General features: G+C 39.4%; 1 protein-coding gene and 1 long non-coding RNA gene across 9 annotated transcripts in view; one reads left to right on the forward strand and one right to left on the reverse strand.

Annotated features, from left to right (window-relative positions):
- PRKG1 (protein kinase cGMP-dependent 1) overlaps nt 1–18,226 on the forward strand; it is a gene marked incomplete at its 3' end in the record, with an annotated part of 706,724 nt that overhangs the window by 607,723 nt on the left and 80,775 nt on the right. For all 8 annotated transcript variants that reach the window (XM_082222041.1, XM_082222042.1, XM_082222043.1 and 5 more), the window contains 2 exons: nt 6,388–6,453; nt 18,038–18,112. In XM_082222041.1, coding sequence (XP_082078167.1) covers nt 6,388–6,453; nt 18,038–18,112 — 141 coding nt within the window. The remainder of the gene's footprint in view (nt 1–6,387; nt 6,454–18,037; nt 18,113–18,226) is intronic.
- Nucleotides 1–18,226, reverse strand: part of LOC309532209 — a 738,788-nt gene that overhangs the window by 592,572 nt on the left and 127,990 nt on the right. The window lies entirely within an intron of this gene.

Here is an 18,226-nt window from a genome sequence, read left to right on the forward strand (position 1 = left end):
ATAAAGTTGACAAAAAATGTAGTTAATGCATTGGTTAGAAGTCAGAACGAAAGCTCGGTGATGGATTTTCCAGCATAAAAAGAAAAGTAGTGTACAAACTTTGATAAGCCTGCTCTTTGATTTTAAGATTCGATTTAAAGAAGAGTTACATTCAACAGCCAGGCATTGTCTGTGTAAAACACAGAAATGAAAATCCATCCCTATCCTTCTGGGAATATGGTGGATGACAGCCCTAATTGCTCTCTTAACACTCCTATCATATGCCCAGCAACATAATTTCCTGTAGGTCGAACTAATGTCACCCCCCACTGGAGCTAGAGAGTAGTTAATTTCTTTTCAAGTCAGCTCCGTAGTTTGGATGGACTTTTTAAGATTACAGAACGCAGCTTTGCATAAAATATTTATGATACTTCAAAGGAGTGTCGGTAAAAATTCATTTTAGAGTTTATTTTCTTAAAGCTAATATCTGGTAACATAAAATATGTTTTTGCCATTGGCACTGTTTTAGATTCGAAATTATAAGATATTGCTGTGTTACTTTCAGCTGTGATTGGAGTGTGCAAACAAACCAATACTCATGCCTCCCTTCTTCCTCAACCACTGCCGTAGAAGGCAGGTGGCATTGTAATGATGATGATGATTATGGTGAAGCATCCTTTCAACGCAAAAGCTGGAAGTTTTCTGCTAAACAAACATAAAAATCCTTTGACAGTATATCTTAGAATTTTGAAGCTACAGGCATCCCAGTGGCAAAAATGCCAGAGTTTTAAAATGCCAGAAATTAAGTTGATATCCCTTAACCAAAACCCCTAGAGGTCCATTCTATGACCGCTGGGCATTACTAGGGATGAGTGGGTATTCTCAACTCTACTCTGTTACCTTTGTGAGGTTTCATTATTCCTTGTGTTCCACTTTTGTTGCCCTCCAGCAAAAAGGAGAATTTAGAAGTATTTATAACACATTTTTCACAACGAAAAAAGTTAATTTCTTTGAGATTTATGAATATAAAACATTAACGATGATGCCCGGGCTGGGGAGATTACTTTGGCTCATACCCAAGAATATGGTTTGACTCATGCAAGGCTAGAGACTGATATTCACTGATCACCCCTGCCCAGTGACCATATGAAACCCCAAAGACTGCTTCTGAAGATTGGGGCACCCTTCAGAACAGAATGGGATATAGCATGGGGGACTTGAGTGGGCGATGGGGAACCTCAGGCCCAGGGGAGGGGGTCATTGGTTGCCCTCTAGACTTCTCTGTGTGAACGTTGAGATTCTCATCAGGCCACACACCCACTCTTCAGACCCCTTGCTGGTTCTGCTCCACATCCTCCAGTTCTTTTGTCCGACTGGAATGTGTCCTTGAGCTACAGCAATGCCTTTTGCTTGTCTGGATACACACACACACACACACACGTGTAGAAACGGTGGAATCTTTCATGGTTGGACTTCAGCCTACTGTACAAAGATGAGAATTGCATCTGTTGCCCCCATAATGTTGCCTCTGATGAAGTGCAGCCCTCAGGCTGAAAAGGGTTCCCTACCCCTGAAGGGTGGTTCTCCATGTTGCTCCCAAACTTATGCATGCCAAGATCACACACATGCACGGGCATAGACAGAGGTGTACCGGATTGGTGGGGGGAGATGCCAGTCACAAGAGGATGCAGCCACAGTAGAACATATAAAGCTAAGATGAATAATATGTCTTGGCACCAGAACTTCTGTGGTGCTAGCAAGGGAGTAAAAGAAAAGAATCTCACAGCATGAACCTGCTAACAGAAATCAGAAAGAAGTGCATGACTAAATCATGATAAAGGGGACATTTCAGAAGCATCTAATCTCCAGGACTCAGTGATGGCTATGAATTACACACTGCTGATATAATTTTCTTCTGCCTGCTCTGTAATCTGAATCTTCTTTGGTGAATTAAGAAAAAAATTAATACTGTCAGTTCAGCATAGCCACCTGCTTAGCACAGATTGTGTACAGCAGAAAACTATAGCTTGACTGTATTAATCAGGGGTTCATTTGAAAAGCTACACTTAGCAGGGTTTCAGTGGCAATTAATAAAAAATATTTAGGAAACATGGCATATGGTGCCATAAATTATATACTCAAGCATAATGAATATTAAATCCATTTCCTTCACAACTTCTCATCCATTTGATACTGAGCAATGAGATCCTCAGCTTTTGCAGTTTGCAGCCACTGCAGACAACTGTCTTTTATTATGACGGCCAGTTCTTGGAATGCTTTCATAGCAGCTTGGCCAAAAGAGGTTAAACAGGTTCTGGTTTCCCTGTCAAAATCCTGCATTTATAGAAATTATGCCATGGTACAGACTCCTGTTTGTTTCCTTTAAAAATAAATAAATGCTTGCATTCTTCTTCGCCCTTCAATTTACAGTGGCATGAGATATTCTGTCAAATGTGGAACCTCAACCAGGAACCTCGTCTCCTTTTTTGAAATGGCATACACTTGGAACTACAGGGATTTATTTCAATAGGTTTTGGTGGGAGACATGTATTTCTCATTCATATTTGCCTGGAGGCAGTGTAGTGAAGTGGATAGCATTTGACATAGGAGATTAATGTAGAAATCGTCATGACACTATCTGGGCAGCCTGGAACAAGTCATTATCACTCATCCTACCTCAAAGGGAACATAGATAAGAATTGTAAAACACTTTGGCCACAATCCAACACAGGATTAAACCCATTTAACTGTACATGAGATTGTAGGCAGGATTTCCATACTGAAATCAGATGTAATAGTACTTTGTGAAGATCCCAGTAAAACATGACACCTGTGTCTGACATTCATTTTTAAAAATATATATTCTGCATTTCTCATTTGACGTACAATCAAATGGCCAATAATTTAAACCTCAATTTTTCAAATAATAGTTGTTATCCTTCATTTTTCATATATCAGGTGATTTTCACAATTAGATGTTAATGAATACAACAGCAGAAAGTTTGCATTTACTCGCAACCTACAAATAACACTTAACACATGCATTGAAATAACTAGAAAGAGATAAATATATCTAAATTATATTTATGGACTATTATTTTTATTATTACTATTAGCATGAATATTCATGAAAATTTATTCTTCTCATATTTCAATTAATAGTCATATGCTCTAGTGGCCTGTTTGGGGCTGCAATCTTATTCACACTTAGGTTCCACTGCAATCAATGGGTTTTACTTATAAGTAGCACTGTCATAAAACTATAATGCGTCTTGAACCAATTCTAGGAATCATTACCTGAATAAAGCTCCTCGCCACCCACCTTTAAGGGTTTTCTTTTGATTTTAGCAAGCAGCTTCATTTTGATACTGAAGAACAGAATGTGTTCTTCACAAGGAACTGTAGGAAACTGCTGAGCTAGACAATAAAATAAGAATAAAAAAAAGTTTTGGCATGCAGATTAGCTCGATCCCTTGTGTGGGTTAACAGGTGTCATGTTTAAGTGTGTGCTAGTATAAAGCATTTGCCACTACATCTGTTGGCGGCAGAAGGTCTCAGTGCAGCAGAGCTGTTAAGAGAGTGCGGATGATGAGAGGAGGTGCCTTCAAGTAGATGAACTTTGTGCTGCTTTGCGGCTCAGCAATATGCTCTGCTTACATTTTGCATCCTGCTTGCAGGAGATACTTCCCAGAGCAGCTGTGACCTTTTCCAAGCCTAAAAGGTTTAAGCTGGAAGGTCTGTAAAATTCCTGAGCTGTGCCAGAGCCCAAGGTAGGGTCATTGGATAGAAGGGAACAGTAGTTTTCCCAAGGAGGAAAATGGTAACTGCAAGCTCTTAACTATGGGCTACTCTGACAGTGAAAGTGACTCTGAGAATGAGGGTTATCTCTCTGGAAGTAGTGATGAAGAATACAGCCTAGAAGTTGAAAAAACCTGCGAGTCAGTGCTCACCAGATTGTATTTTCATAATGATTTTATGCTGGTGGGTTGTGGGGGGGGGGAGCGGGGTTGGCACTGTGATTGTCTACGCTGTGCTGCATTATAATGAACATTTGGATTAGACTAATAGAAAGGAGTATTAATAACTTGCTGCATGTTTGGAATTGGAATCATTTCTCACATCTTAATCTACTGACGTAAACAAACAGTTATTAACTTAGAGGTATATTAAGCACCATAGCCAGACGGATATGTGACTTAATGTAATTGGGTTAGTATTCCTTAATTGTAATTAAACTTGGCTCTTTTTTTGCTAGTTTTCTAAAAGTTTGAGCTCAGTTTCTAAAATAAACTGTAGTAAGCTCTGTTATGTTACTGTTTTCATTGTGTGTGACTCTTTACATTAAAGAAAACATTAAGTAACATTTGTTTCTTCCTGATCTACCCCTGCCTTCATAGCCAGTACTGAAATGCACTTTAAAAAAGAAAAAGAAGGCATGTGTAAATTCTGTGTTTTACACTTTGTGCTTCGGCACTAAAAATCAATTTTCACTAGGCAATACATATAGTGTCATCAGTGACGGTAACTAAAAGGCAGCATTAAAGGTGCATACACAGTGCAATGAAGAAATGGAGTGTTCTGCAATTAGCTAAAACTTTGAAAGCAGTGGCTCAGGATTGATGTGTTACTACAGGTTTGCTGATACCATAATTTTATTAAATACATACCTTTTTAAAGAGCCATATTACACTGCCAACTTCATATCAGATTTTGATTTATAAAGTTGAGAGTCACTTTGTATACTTGTATATCATATAAAAGTATCATTTTTATCAGTAAGAGAACAGAGTTCTTTTGTACTAAAACCCCTTTTGATTGAGCAGTACTTCTACGGAAAGTGTTGATAAGCTATCAGTGCAATATTGCAAATGGCCTTCAAACAGCATTACAGAGATGGTGTTGCAGGTGCAATATAAAATCCAAATGTGAGGATAACAAGTGGCAGCTACAGTGAAATGTTGTAGTGTGACATTTTCTTTTCCAGAAGACTGTTCCGTTCAGTGCCCCCGCTTCCTTTAATAGTCACTATATTTTCTATTGCCACTAATCATGCTCAATCTTCATTGGGCCATTGTGACTCCCACCCTTAGAGGCCCTGCTAAAGTTTTAGCACCTTATGTATTGCCCCCTGAGTTTGCAATATGTATATATTGAGGGGTGAGGGACCTATGACTCTTCAGATTTCACTGGATTAAAACTCCCCTTATCCCTAGCTGTGGGCTATATGGTAAATGCTGGCTCAAAATAATGATGGTATAAAGGCCCAAAACTACATGACTGTGGCAGACTGGAGGTCTGTAAATGGGCCCCTGCCAACTGCTTTTGTCCCTGCAATCCATCACCTGAAGTCTATTTCATTCTCTCTCTCTCTCTCTCTCTCTCTCTCTCCCACACACACACAAACAAACAAACAAACAAACTGACAGTCCAATACCAGAAGGTGGTCTACTAAAAGCTGTAGGGGGAAACCCAAGCAGAAGGGGAGGTTTAGTACATTTGACCATTTAAATTGCAACTCAACTGCCTGTTGTCAGGTACAAAGGTAAGGGCTTTCTCTGTGGTGGCCCCATGACTTTGAAGTTCACTACCAGCAAAGCTGCTGCATTTCGGTTCCTCTGAAACGCCTTGAAGACCCAATTAATTATTTTCACTGGCATGTGTAGGTGTGATTCTCTGTGATGCTGCATTTTAGTTCTTTAGTGGTCTTACAAAAATGCTGTGTTTTGCCTTAGGGCTGAATGTGTATTTGTTATCACTGGTTTTAGTAATGTGGGTTTATGGGAGGTTTTGTAATGTATTATATTTTATTATCATAAGAATTGTATTTTACCTGCTATTTTTCATGTGGTATTGAGTGATTTCAACTCGTAAAAGTGACCTTTAAATAGTCTGAATAAATAAAAAAAATACATAGATTTTAATCCTGAACAGGATAGGCCTGCTTTTAAAGCCGCAATTCTGCAGCAATCTCATCCAGTTTGGGATGTGATCTTCTGAAGAACTTTTTTGGCATCTTTAAAAATGACGTGCAGATAATGATAATAACACAGTTAAATATTCATGCTTCTTACGTGGCCCTTGGTACTGAATTAGTTGCTCATTTCTCTCATACTGAACCGCAAAGTCAGAGAGAACCATAATCAAGATAAATGAATTTGTAAAAAGGCATAGAAATGACTGAGTAACCTATCTGCTGAGAAAATGACTTCTTATGATAATGTTGTTTTGGAAACATTTCTAAAGAGCCGCAAGATTTAAAGCAAAACAAGACATTTTTTAAATGGTTGAAAATATAATAAATCACTAAAGCATAATTCTCATTTGCAAGGTATATTAATGTGTGAATGGTTTACTTTACTGTAGAGACTGCTGGCAAATTGTGTAAAATGCATATTATTGTCCTTTCAGGGAAGATGTTCGGACAGCCAATGTTATCGCTGCTGAAGCCGTAACATGTCTTGTCATCGACAGAGAGTAAGTGTGCCATTTTTTACTCTATGATACCAATTATCTCAAACTGATCCTTATTGAAGTTGTGTGTGTTGCCCTTCATCATACAAGTGATCACAGGATGACTTTTAATACAATACTGTATACACTTAGGTCCCGCTAGCCAAATGCTCTTTATATGGAAAATTCACTTATTCAAACATGAGGAATTAGTACCCAAACCTCACTGTGCACATCGTAGATTCAGATACTCAAACAGCCACACCTTCACGTAGTACTGAAAGAAATAAGCAGCCTTAAACAAGACTTCCTTTTTGTGCTTTACTGGTCCATGGCAGCAGTTTTGCCAAAGACTATGGCGCAGTTTCCGGGCCGTCCTGAAGGGAAGCATCATGCAGAGTGTGTTACAATCTATTCATGAGGATACAGGAGCATGCACTACAGTGGAATGTTATTCTGATCCAGGAATGGCTGTAACTGATGAACCAGCCATAGCTGGTAAAAGACACGCCTTGCCACACAAAAGCACTTGGACCTCATGACAGAGTACCCCCAAGAGTACCCCCTTCCTACATTGGGGGGACACTTTACTAATCCGGTATTGGCATAAGATACACAAATTAAGTTACAGTTGATATGTTTGGCAGTGACCACAGTTCTAGTAAAAGGACTCTGGGATTTGAAATGACTAACAAGGATAACTCCTATGTGGTCTCACAGATCCCCAATACTGTCATTCTTTCACTGTTGTTGTTGTTGTTGTTGTTGTTGTTGTTAAAATTCGTTTACTACCCTTAATCCAAAGGTCCCAGGGCAGTTCAGAACAGAAAAATTCAGCAGTTCCAAGCTTCCTGGAGATGTGAATATTTTTAAAAAAACCAACAACAGAATAATTAGCATTTCTTTATCTTAATTCCTACATCAATATGAAGCAATTATTGGGTTGCTAAATGAGAGTTTTCATTTAAATTACAATATGTGGGATGCGCTCTTATTTCACTTTAATCAATCTATATAAATGATCCCCATACCCTTTTAATGAAATCCTTAAATTGAAATGCACTCAAAGGGATGGAGGGTGAAACATTAGATAGTAATGTTGAGAGAATACATGGAGTATGGAGTATGGTAAAAAGTTCTAGATTATTTTGTTACTTTTGAGCTCTATTGTGACCATAGATGTTTAAGGGGGGGTTAAATACATACATACATAGCTGCAAGAAGTTAATTTCACAATGTATTCTATTTATTGAAGTGTAAGAAAACACTGCTTCAAAGGAAATACATTGTTAATTTAACTTATGACCCACCGGAATTTCACTGGGGCTGTATCTGATATAAACAGATGGGGGCTGTTAGGAATTTGAACAAAATAGCTTCTGTGACACATTTACAAGAAAGGTTCCATGTTACATAAACCAGCCATTATGCTGCATAAATCCATAGGGAAAGATGGAAATTAATGAACCCAATTAGACACATTTGACAGATATTCATTGAGGAAAGCCGCTAAATAATTACTCACATTTTATTTGAACTACTCAGTACAAACATTTTGCAATTGGAACTTAATCATAATCAAAATAAATAGGTAGAATTAATCCAAAATTAGTCTTTAATCATTTAGTAATTATTTTTGATTCTTATGACAGCAGCTTAATATGCTTTTCTTTTACTACTGACAATGTCCTTGAAGTAGCAGGAGAGTGCATATATAACTCTAAACTTCTGGGACTCAAAGTTAATCCACTGCGTACCAGAGATTTCAACAATGTCGTGCAGCTGAGTGTGACTGCATTCATGCTATTTATAGTGGGATATGTACTTAGTTGTATTGTGACCCTGGAGAATCTGATTTTGCAGTCAGCGTATCCATTTCCAACACTCAATTAATTATATACATGAAGCTAAGTGGAGAAACTCGTTGTAGATTATGGGAAACCTATTAGGCTTTGTAAAAAAATAAATAAATAAAGTACATGCTTGAAGTCTCCTTTAATAGCTTACGTCAGTGCTTTCTTTCCTCACACATTATTCAAGTTGCATATGGAGGATGTAGTCCTGAAACCGTTAATCATCATCATCATCTTGCTTATGTCCCTTAAAATCAATGATGTCAAACTTACATATTTTATTGTGGGTGTCAGAGCTCCTTTGATGTAAATGAATATTCTCTTATTAGTGTATGAAGGTCACTTCCACAAGAATATGACAAAGTTAGACGGCTTTAAAAAGAAGAATAGACAAATACATGGGGTTTAGGTCCATCAATGACCACAAGTCAAGGTGGCTATATGTTATCACCATGTTCAAAGGTAGTATGCCACTGAATGTCATTCAAATGTAGGATGCTGCCTTACACTGAGTCATATCATTGGTTTATCTGGCTCAGTATTGCCTACATGTCCATGGATTTTCTGCATGCAAAGCAGATGCTTTATTAAGCCACAGCTCTTCCCCCAAATTGCTGGGCTACAACAACAGCAGAGGGTTATTTTCTTTAAGAATTGTCTCTGGGTTTCTCAGAGGAATCTTGTTGTCCACCACCACAAGAAACGGGTTGCTGGACTTAATAGGCTTTCGATCTAATCCAGAGGAGCTGCTCTGGTATTCTTAAATTCTATTCAATTCCGTGAAGGTGGCGGCTCATTAGGAACAAAGGGAGTGGCTCCACAGAACTATCCCTAGCTTTGTAGTGAATGAAATCTGCTCTCACAAGACCACTGAAATTGAAAATTTGAGTGCCACCCCAGAGAGAGTTAATCACAGGTAACAGAGAATCTAAATCCCTTGGATTCCAATTTAACCAGGCTTGCAAAATTTTCACACTTGAGTATTTAATCACATTTGAGCCTCTCCTGTATAATCCCATGAAATGGTTAAATCTGAACAGAAAGCATAAAGAAGGTTTTTGTTATGAGAATTACCATTTACCCATACCTGCACTGAAAGGTCAGCAGATTGGGTCTTGGCTCTGCCCACAGCTCAAAGGCAGCTTTTGGGGATGCAGGGCTCCCAGAATTCAGTTTGCTCATGCCTTTGTTGAGTGCAGCCAAATCTCCATTTGTCCCATTCTTTGCTCTCTCCTTGGATGTTTTTAATATACATACCTTGTCTTGCCCCTTCTTAAATTGCTGTTTTTAATTCAGTAGCTTGTTCTTCTTCTGTTCTGCTGGTCCACAAGCTCCTTCTCTGGTGCTTTTTCCTCGGTTCCTTCTCTCTTTGTCTTTTCCTGTCAAGATTAAAAAAGGGAGTTAGATCAGCTTGCCAGCAGCATTTACAATTTCTGCCTTCACTAGGCAAGAAAGTTGTTACCTCATACCACACAGATAAGCGGGTAGCCAGAAAAGACTTGGTGGCAAGCATTCCCTGGGGTGAGAAATCGCAGAGAGACCCCTTTCTTTATTGCTAAGGCACCTGTTGCCTCAGACCACTTTTGATTTTTCTCCTCCACCTTTTCAGTCAATAGAAGCCATGCTTATACAGAGTACGCAGGCTGTCTGGGGACATCTTCCTTCAGGAACCCTACTCCTGGCCAGTGGCATAGCATGGGTTGCCATCACCTGGGACAAAGAAAATTTCCACTGTCAACACCCTCCAGACTTATAGGTTCCTGGTAAACTTCAAGAAGAGCCAATCCAAACAATCAGCTAGTCTACCTGAAAACCCTTCTGGGCACCTCCAGAGCCCCAACTTCTCTTCCTCCAGAACAAGTAGCAAAGATCAGCTCAGAGGTTTGGACCTTCATCAAATCCAAGAAAGAGGATCTCATGTCTATTGCATGGATTCTATTTCTGTGCATCTCAGTGACACACATCACTGTAGGCAAAGCACCACACCTCCATTGGGCTCTACTGCCCTACCAGTAGACATCACATCAAGCAGACACCTGCACGTCAAACTCTCCAAACACCTCTGCCGAGCCTTGTGATCCAACCAGCAGATGGGTTCTCCTTTCCACGATCGTGACTTTTGAGGCAAATAAGTGCCTGTTCTGAAGTACAGCTCCATGTTTAAACATTAGGAAATTGAAGGATAAAAATATTGTGGCACCAAAAAAGAAAAAGAAAAAGAAAAGGTTATCCGAAACCAACCCTATGTTAACAACAGATGTATGAGCAGACAGGTTAGGACTTGAAATAGCTTGGTCTAGGGCAGCTGGTATAATATAACACTAATGGATTTACCGAGTATTCCCAACATCAATTCTCTGAATTTGTTGTTCTGGTTCTTTTTTATGTTTTTTTAAAGAGAGCCTCATTAGTGCTGACAGAATACTGGTGATATGAAGTGAAACACCATGCTGAGAATAGTTTACAGGATTAAAGGAAATATGCCAGTAAAGTATTTGCAGCAATTTCCCATTTTATCCACTAGCCAAATGAGTATATGTGTTGAAGTCCAAAGTAACAACAAAATAGACAATTGAAAAGTAAATAAAAACACAAGAAGAGCCTTGCTGGATCAGATGAAACATTCATCTTCACCCTAGGACTGTGCTGAACATTCTTTTGGGAATATTTTTGGCACATTCGTGAGGGTGTGGGAAGGGCAAAAAAAACCACAATGGCATGAAAACATTATCAAGATGCCTGGAACACTTTTTGAGCAGTGACCTATTGTTAAAAGTAATCCAGTGTTTCTCAAACTTGGGTCCTCAGCTGCTGTTGGACTACAACTCCCATCATCCCTAGCTAGCAGAGCTAGGTCAAGGATGATGGGAGTTGTGGTCCAGTGGAATTTAAGAAACACTGTAATCTATGAGTCACCAGCAGGGGCTTCTCTCTCTCTCTCCCCCCCCTGCACTTTTTATAGATTTTTATATATTTTATCAGCATAGGCAAGTGGTGGCCATGATCACCCCCATTTCCAGGGCATTGTCACCACAGCGTATCTGAGGAAGAAATTCATAGTTTCATTTACAGATAGAGGAAAACACGATTGTCTCCTGTTCCACACAGTAGTAGTAGTAGTAGGAGGAGGAGGAGGAGGAGGATGGTGGACTTGGCGATGCCTCCTCCCGCTATGCACTCTAAAGGATGCTACAATGTGATGTAGATTTCTTCCTCAGATGCTTTGCAGGCAAAAATGGACCCAGATGGGGCAGATCACTGCCACCACTTTCCCACAAAGGCAAACCCTTATTTAAAAATAAAATAAGTAAATAATAAGCATGTAGGCAACAAATAGAAACACCTCCAGTCTCCCAGAATTCTAAAACTAAGTTCCTCGCTCATCTCCCACTCCTGAAAATCACAGCAATTTCTTGAGTGCTTTCTCAAATGTGCAGAAACTGAGTTACCATCTCTACAGCCGGAGAACAAGGGTTCAGAGATGGTGAGCCACTTTCAGGCCAGTCCTACCTTCCCCAACAGATAATTGCTGGAAGCCAATAAGCAGGATATGAAGGCGACAGGCTGCTTGCATTGTTTTTTCTCCAGCAACGGGTGTTCAGAGATGCACCCCCTCTAAACACAGGAAGTGTTCTCTGAATATGAATTATCATCTTCTTCCACAGACAAAACATAGCAATCCCAACTCCCCACTGCCGCCCCTGGGGCTCTGGAGAGCAGCCACCTTATCTGCATTGTGGTGTCAGAGGTTGAGAGTGAGGTGAGGCAGGCAGACTGGGCCTGACCCTGCCCCAGCTCCAGGCTGAGGATGCTGTTTCCAAAGCCACAATCAAATTCATAGCAAAACCCTTTGGAGTAGATGTTACAACTTTTGTTGTCCTTTCAAATTAAAAGGAGCATCTACCATTATCTAGCGTTACATCACTTTACCAAACGATCTGACTAATTTTATAGAAACCTACTTGCTGCATCTACTTTCAGTACCATTTATTCCTGTCAGTTTTATACTCTCTTGGTCACGGAGCACTTACATCTGGTGATTGTTATAATACCAAACACATTTTATTTATGCAGTATGGGTTTCAGTCATGATTTAGATTTCAAATACTTCTTTATTTTTATGGACTGACTGTGGCTCAGTTCAATCTCTTTGGATAAATTATTTTTTCCCTCAGGCTTTTTGAAGAGCGTATGTAAAAAAGGAGTGACTATAGAATCTAGTTTATCTGTATTTCAAGTCAGTCACCCAAAGCAGATTTTTATTTTTATTTTCTACTTCAGCCCATAGCTGTTTCCTAAAGGCTCTTTCAAAAATAATAACCCCAGCAGTCAGTGCATTGTCACATCACAAAATGCCTGTTGATCAGGGATGGCCAAATTCTGTAATCTTGTGGGCCATGCTCCTCTCCAGACAGTGGTCTCAAGAGCAGCCAGCTCTGTAATAAAGCTGGCACTATTTAGCAGTAAATATTCAACAGTTGCTGGAATGAGTTTGTGGCCCGAAACAGCTAAAGTTGTTCTGTGGGTATTCACAGCTAAATCCTTATGAAAAGATTCAAAAACCTGCATATAATAAATATAAAAGCAGAAGAGAATTAAATGTTGAGCCAAGTATACATGCTTGGGGCAGCATGGGGGAAACAAATATTGATTTGCCCAACCCCATGCAGTTAAGACTTGTTTTGTTGTTTTCCAGTGTCTCAAATAGGAAACTTCTATGGTTGCCTGCTCAGACTACGCAGTTCCCACCCCCAGCCCCCACCTCCCACCTCTCCAGTTGAACAGTAAATAAAGGACACAACACAGCTTGAATGGGCTCAGATCAGGTCACAACTTTATTAACAACATATGAAAGAGGTGTGGTATAGGCTTTGGATAACCATTTACATCCAAAATAAAAAAAATCATTCCAGTAGCACCTTAAAGACCAACTAAGTTAGTTCTTGGTATGAGCTTTCGTGTACATGCACACTTCTTCAGATACACTGAAACAGAAGTTGCCAGATCCTTCTATATAGTGAGAAGGTGGGGAGGGGTATTACTCAGAAGGGTGGTGGGAATGGGAGATTGGCAGATAGCTGAGATGAGCCTGTTGACGACTCTTAACGACTGCAATAGGTCTTACAGGAAAAGGCAAGGGGTGAGAAGGTGAAAAATGGCTTAGTCATGTATAATGAGATAAGAATCCAATGTCTTTGTTCAGACCAGGTCTCTCCATGGTTTTGAGTTTGGTAATGAGTTGCAATTCAGCAGCTTCTCTTTCCAGTCTATTTCTGAAATTCCTTTGTAGTAAAACAGCTACTTTGAGATCTTGTATAGAATGTCCTGGGAGATTGAAGTGTTCTCCTACTGGTTTCTCTGTTTTGTGATTCTTGATGTCAGATTTATGTCCGTTTATTCTTTGGCGTAAGGTTTGGCCTGTTTGTCCAATATAGAGAGCTGAAGGACACTGTTGGCATTTGATGGCATACATAATGTTAGACGATGAGCAATTAAATAGTCCCGAGATGGTATGTGTGATGTTGTTGGGGCCAGTAATGGTGTTGTCCGGGTGTATGTGGCAGCAAAGTTGGCATCTGGGTTTATTGCAGGCTCTGGTGCCAGTGTCCGTGTTAAGTCTGGTTGTAGTATTATTGTGGGTTAGGAGTTGTTTAAGATTAGGTGGCTGTCTATAGGCAATGATCTTAAACAACTACTCCTGCTAGAAGGAGTATTCATATTTAGGATTCCTCTGCCGCCTCCTCCTCCTTGACAAAGTAATAATAATAAATAAATAAGGATAAGAATGTGCACCCCACCCCCAAGACCATTCCAGTGAAACTATCCAACCTCCCAAACACCTCTTGCGATGATTTGTACAAATTCTACAAAAACTTTCCATATCTCCTCAAAATCATTTTCCTGCATATTTAGCCATGTCTTTCTCCAGGATATTTGAGGGGATAAAGCAGGGCATTCCATCCCTGACCCCAGTTTTTCATTTTCATTTTCCAAATGGAAAAGGAATGTTGATACTCCCCCCTTTTTCCAGCCTTATTTAATGCCTGTGTTTGCTATTAGAGGGAGTGATTAAAGAATGAGGAAAAAGTGGAGCTGTTAATAGCAGAAAAATATGTTGTCCCTATGTTGGGAACGCACATGTCATACCTTATCATGAAATCAAACTGGAATGTTTGTCCTCTTGTTCAACGCATCATCTGCATAATTGCTTGACTAGGTTTCTTTCTTTTATTACCACCTCTGAGTAACAGGAACGAGTAAAAATGTGCTGATTGCTGCATTACATGTTCTCAGGCTTTTCAGAGTTACAAATTTGCCATTTGCTCAAAGTACCTTTCTAAATTTTTAATGTGATTGCTGTACCATCTCTATAAATCCAGTTAAGTAACTACATCTTCTGCTATCAGATAAAACAGGAATAGTGGCTTCACACTGGGTGAAGGAAAAATGAATTTTGGTAGATTTGGTTTCCTGTCCGCACACCATGCATTTAAAGCACATTTAAAGCATGTGGACTTCCACCAAAGAATGCTGGTAACTGTAATTCACACGACACACCTATACACTGCAGCTGACACACTAACATGTCACGACACATAGTTTGGTAAGCTCTGCTATTGATATTGTAATTTTGAGGATTGTTCAGACTCTGCCAGCAGCTCCCAGCCATTTGCCAGACCCATATCTTTCAATCAGGCTGTTGGAATCGAGCCATTTGCCAGACCCATATCTATCAATCAGGCTGTTGGAATCGATGGCATTTAGACATAGCATTGTACTGAAATGGCCCAGAATGTTACTACAGCTGGCCAACCTATGAATGCTACTCTATTCACATGACTGGTGTCATGTCAGAGGAAGAGACTCGCAGATGTTCTACTTCCATGATTTTAAAAAAGTGCAGTTTTTCTACTCCCGGGTAGAATTTGGGAGCTCCCAACTCTAGTCACTGCTGCCTCTAATTAATGGGTTTCAGCTACAAACTTTGGAACTTTGCTAAGTTCTGCTAGATGGACTGGACAGTACTTGGCTAGATGAACCAAGAGCCTGAGTAAAAGGAAGCTCCATAATATAACCTGAATCATTCCCTCAACTTTGCACTACTCATGCACCATTAATTCTACAAGAAAACTGGATGCAGTACTGTCTCCACCAGCTTACTGTTGCATCCCATAAAATATCTAGCTAGCTATGGAATTTCTGAAATAAGTGTGCTGCAAGATTTAACTGGTGCCTGGACTGAGAATGGAGATCTGAAATCGAAGCCAGGGCTTGACGCAAAGATGTTCCAAGCTGCAGTTCTGATAGCTCACCAGATGGAGCAGCCACTCACAGGTTCTATCCATGCCCTCTTCTGAAATTAGGGTCATCATAGCTTTTAAATCAGGCATAGGCAAACTCAGCCCTCCAGATGTTTTGGGACTACAACTCCCATCATCCCTGACCACTGGTCCTGTTAGCTAGGGATGATTGGAGTTGTAGTCCCAAAACATCTGGAGGGCCGGGTTTGCCTATGCCTGTTTTAAATATTTAACAAAAGTAGTTGATTGCAGTACACTAGTGTATTCCAGCAGACGGTATGGAAAGCACTAATCCAAGCAACATTGCCCTGGATAGGCAATTCCTTCATTTTCCTTCCCCCGTTCAGGTATTACGCCACCTTTTTTTCTCAGCTGATTGGCAAGTCAACATGTCTTTCCAGTTGGCATGGAGGAACCTTAGACCTGGAAAACATGTGCATTAAATGTTACAATTTATTTCTGTAAGTGCAAAAACAAGTAGGTGCAGCTGAGTATGTGCAAAATGTTTCTCTCTTCAAAATATTTTTGGTTTGTGATGCCTTAGAGATGAATCCCATCATATTTTTAATGTTAAATGATTGCAAATTAAATTAAAATTTGTGCTTATCTCAACCATATATTTTAACGAATCACATATGCCATAGTCTCCATTATTCTGGAAATGTTATTTGATGTATGACTTAAAAGTGCCAAAATATACATGTTGTTAATTAGTCAAGGATGCTGATGTGCTGTGATTTAGGGGGAGCTCTACCCCCTTCAGTGTGAGAGAAGGATTCATATTTACCTTTGAGAGAGGGCCCCGTATTTTCTTTGCTCTTCCTCTCTTTATTTTTGATGTTATTTTGTTTTGTTTTAAAAATGTTTAGATTAGATTGTTTTTTATTCTATTTTACGATGAAAAGTTTCAATACAATTTATGGGGTGGGGGAAAACCTCCCATGTTTGTGTGTGTAGATACCTTTAAAAAAATGAAGAATGACAGGTAAAGTAGAAAGCACAAATGAGTGGCTGGAGGGGATTATGAGGAATCATATAATTCTGCATGTCAAAAACTGTGAAATCATTTTGCTATGGTTTTGTTATGTTTAATAGTATGTTTATCTCGTATTTTACAATTGAATAAAAAACCGAGCCAAAGCAGCAACCTTTTTAATTATTAGTTCAGAGGAGTTATTAATTTAGAAAGTTGCTGAAGTTTAATTTAGTTTCTTATATTTGCTTCGGGCAATTACCACTACCAAATAATTAATTAATGGTTTTTATTTGTTGTTGTTATGATCAGCTTAATGCTCCATATCTCATTTCTCAAGGTGATACTTTAAGAATTGACTTTACTGGCCCATGTCCTTAAGATTTCTGCATTCCTGTTGAAGTTCAAAAAACGTGAAAGTTAAATACATATTAATGTTCACCCTGCCAAGAATTGATTTCCCCAATACTCTTTATTTTTAAAATACCATTTTAGTTGGTTATGACATATAACCCTCCTATAACCTTCCATTTCAAAGGAGAATTGAACTCTGGCCATGTTGCTACTGTATTAGCAGGCAGCTTGTTCTTCTTTCCTTGATATACTAATGTGAGGACATAAGAAGATCAGACCAATGGCCCATTTAGTCCAGCATCCTGTTTTCGCAGTGGCCAACCAAATGCCTGGGGAAAACCCACAAGAAGGATTTGAGCACAAGAGCACTGTCCCCTCCTGTGGTTTCCAGCAACTGGTATTCAGAAGCATTCCTGCGTCCAACTGTGGAGGCAGTGCACAGCCATCATGGCTAATAACCACTGAAAGCCGTCCTCCATGATTTTTGTTCTAAACCATTCTTTAAAGCCATCTGGATTGGTGCCCCTCACTGCCTCTGGAGGGAGCGCTCTCCAACACTAGGAGCAAGGTCTTCGTAGTATCAGATAAATAGTGCTGATTTTGTCAAAAAACATATCCATTGTTTGCTTTGATGAGCAAGTATTCTGGTGGTTAAAAGCTGTCCCCCCTAAAAAAAAAATCTCAAATAAGTAATCACTAAGATCCACCCCATATTGAGCATCCCATTCTTATCCACTTAATTGTTGGTTTTCTTAGGAATGGGGCACTTATATTTGTTGCCGCTCATTAAAGACAGATAATTCTTCTGTTGCCTGTTACCACAAAAGCAAATTTGGTTCTTCTTTGTACTTTGTACTTCATCTTTCAGTCCTTCTTAACAATAAGTTGAAGCCTCTGGCAGGCCCACAAAGGTTTTTAAGAAGGCAAGGCAACTAGACTTGATTACTGGCAACAAACAGGACCAGTATAGAATTGCAACCTCTATTATATTCCAACCCCCCCCCCTCCCACCATGATGTTTTAGAAGTTTCTTGAAAGGAAGATGTAATTAATGAGTGATATTTTTTTTAACGGTGTTTTTATTATACTCGAATATTTTTCTTTAATATGTGCCTTTTACTTTACAGCTCTTTCAAACATCTGATTGGAGGCCTGGATGATGTTTCCAATAAAGCATATGAGGATGCCGAAGCAAAAGCAAAGTAAGTGTCAGTCAATGGTTCTTTTATATACTTTCTTTCAATATACTTGCCTTTGTGCTTCTTTATTTAAAAGTAAGGGGAGGGGGAACCAAATTAAAATATTTCTGAAAACAG

Source organism: Podarcis vaucheri (genome assembly GCF_965113315.1).
Source record: "Podarcis vaucheri genome assembly, chromosome: 5".
In the NCBI taxonomy this organism is placed as follows: domain Eukaryota; kingdom Metazoa; phylum Chordata; class Lepidosauria; order Squamata; family Lacertidae; genus Podarcis; species Podarcis vaucheri.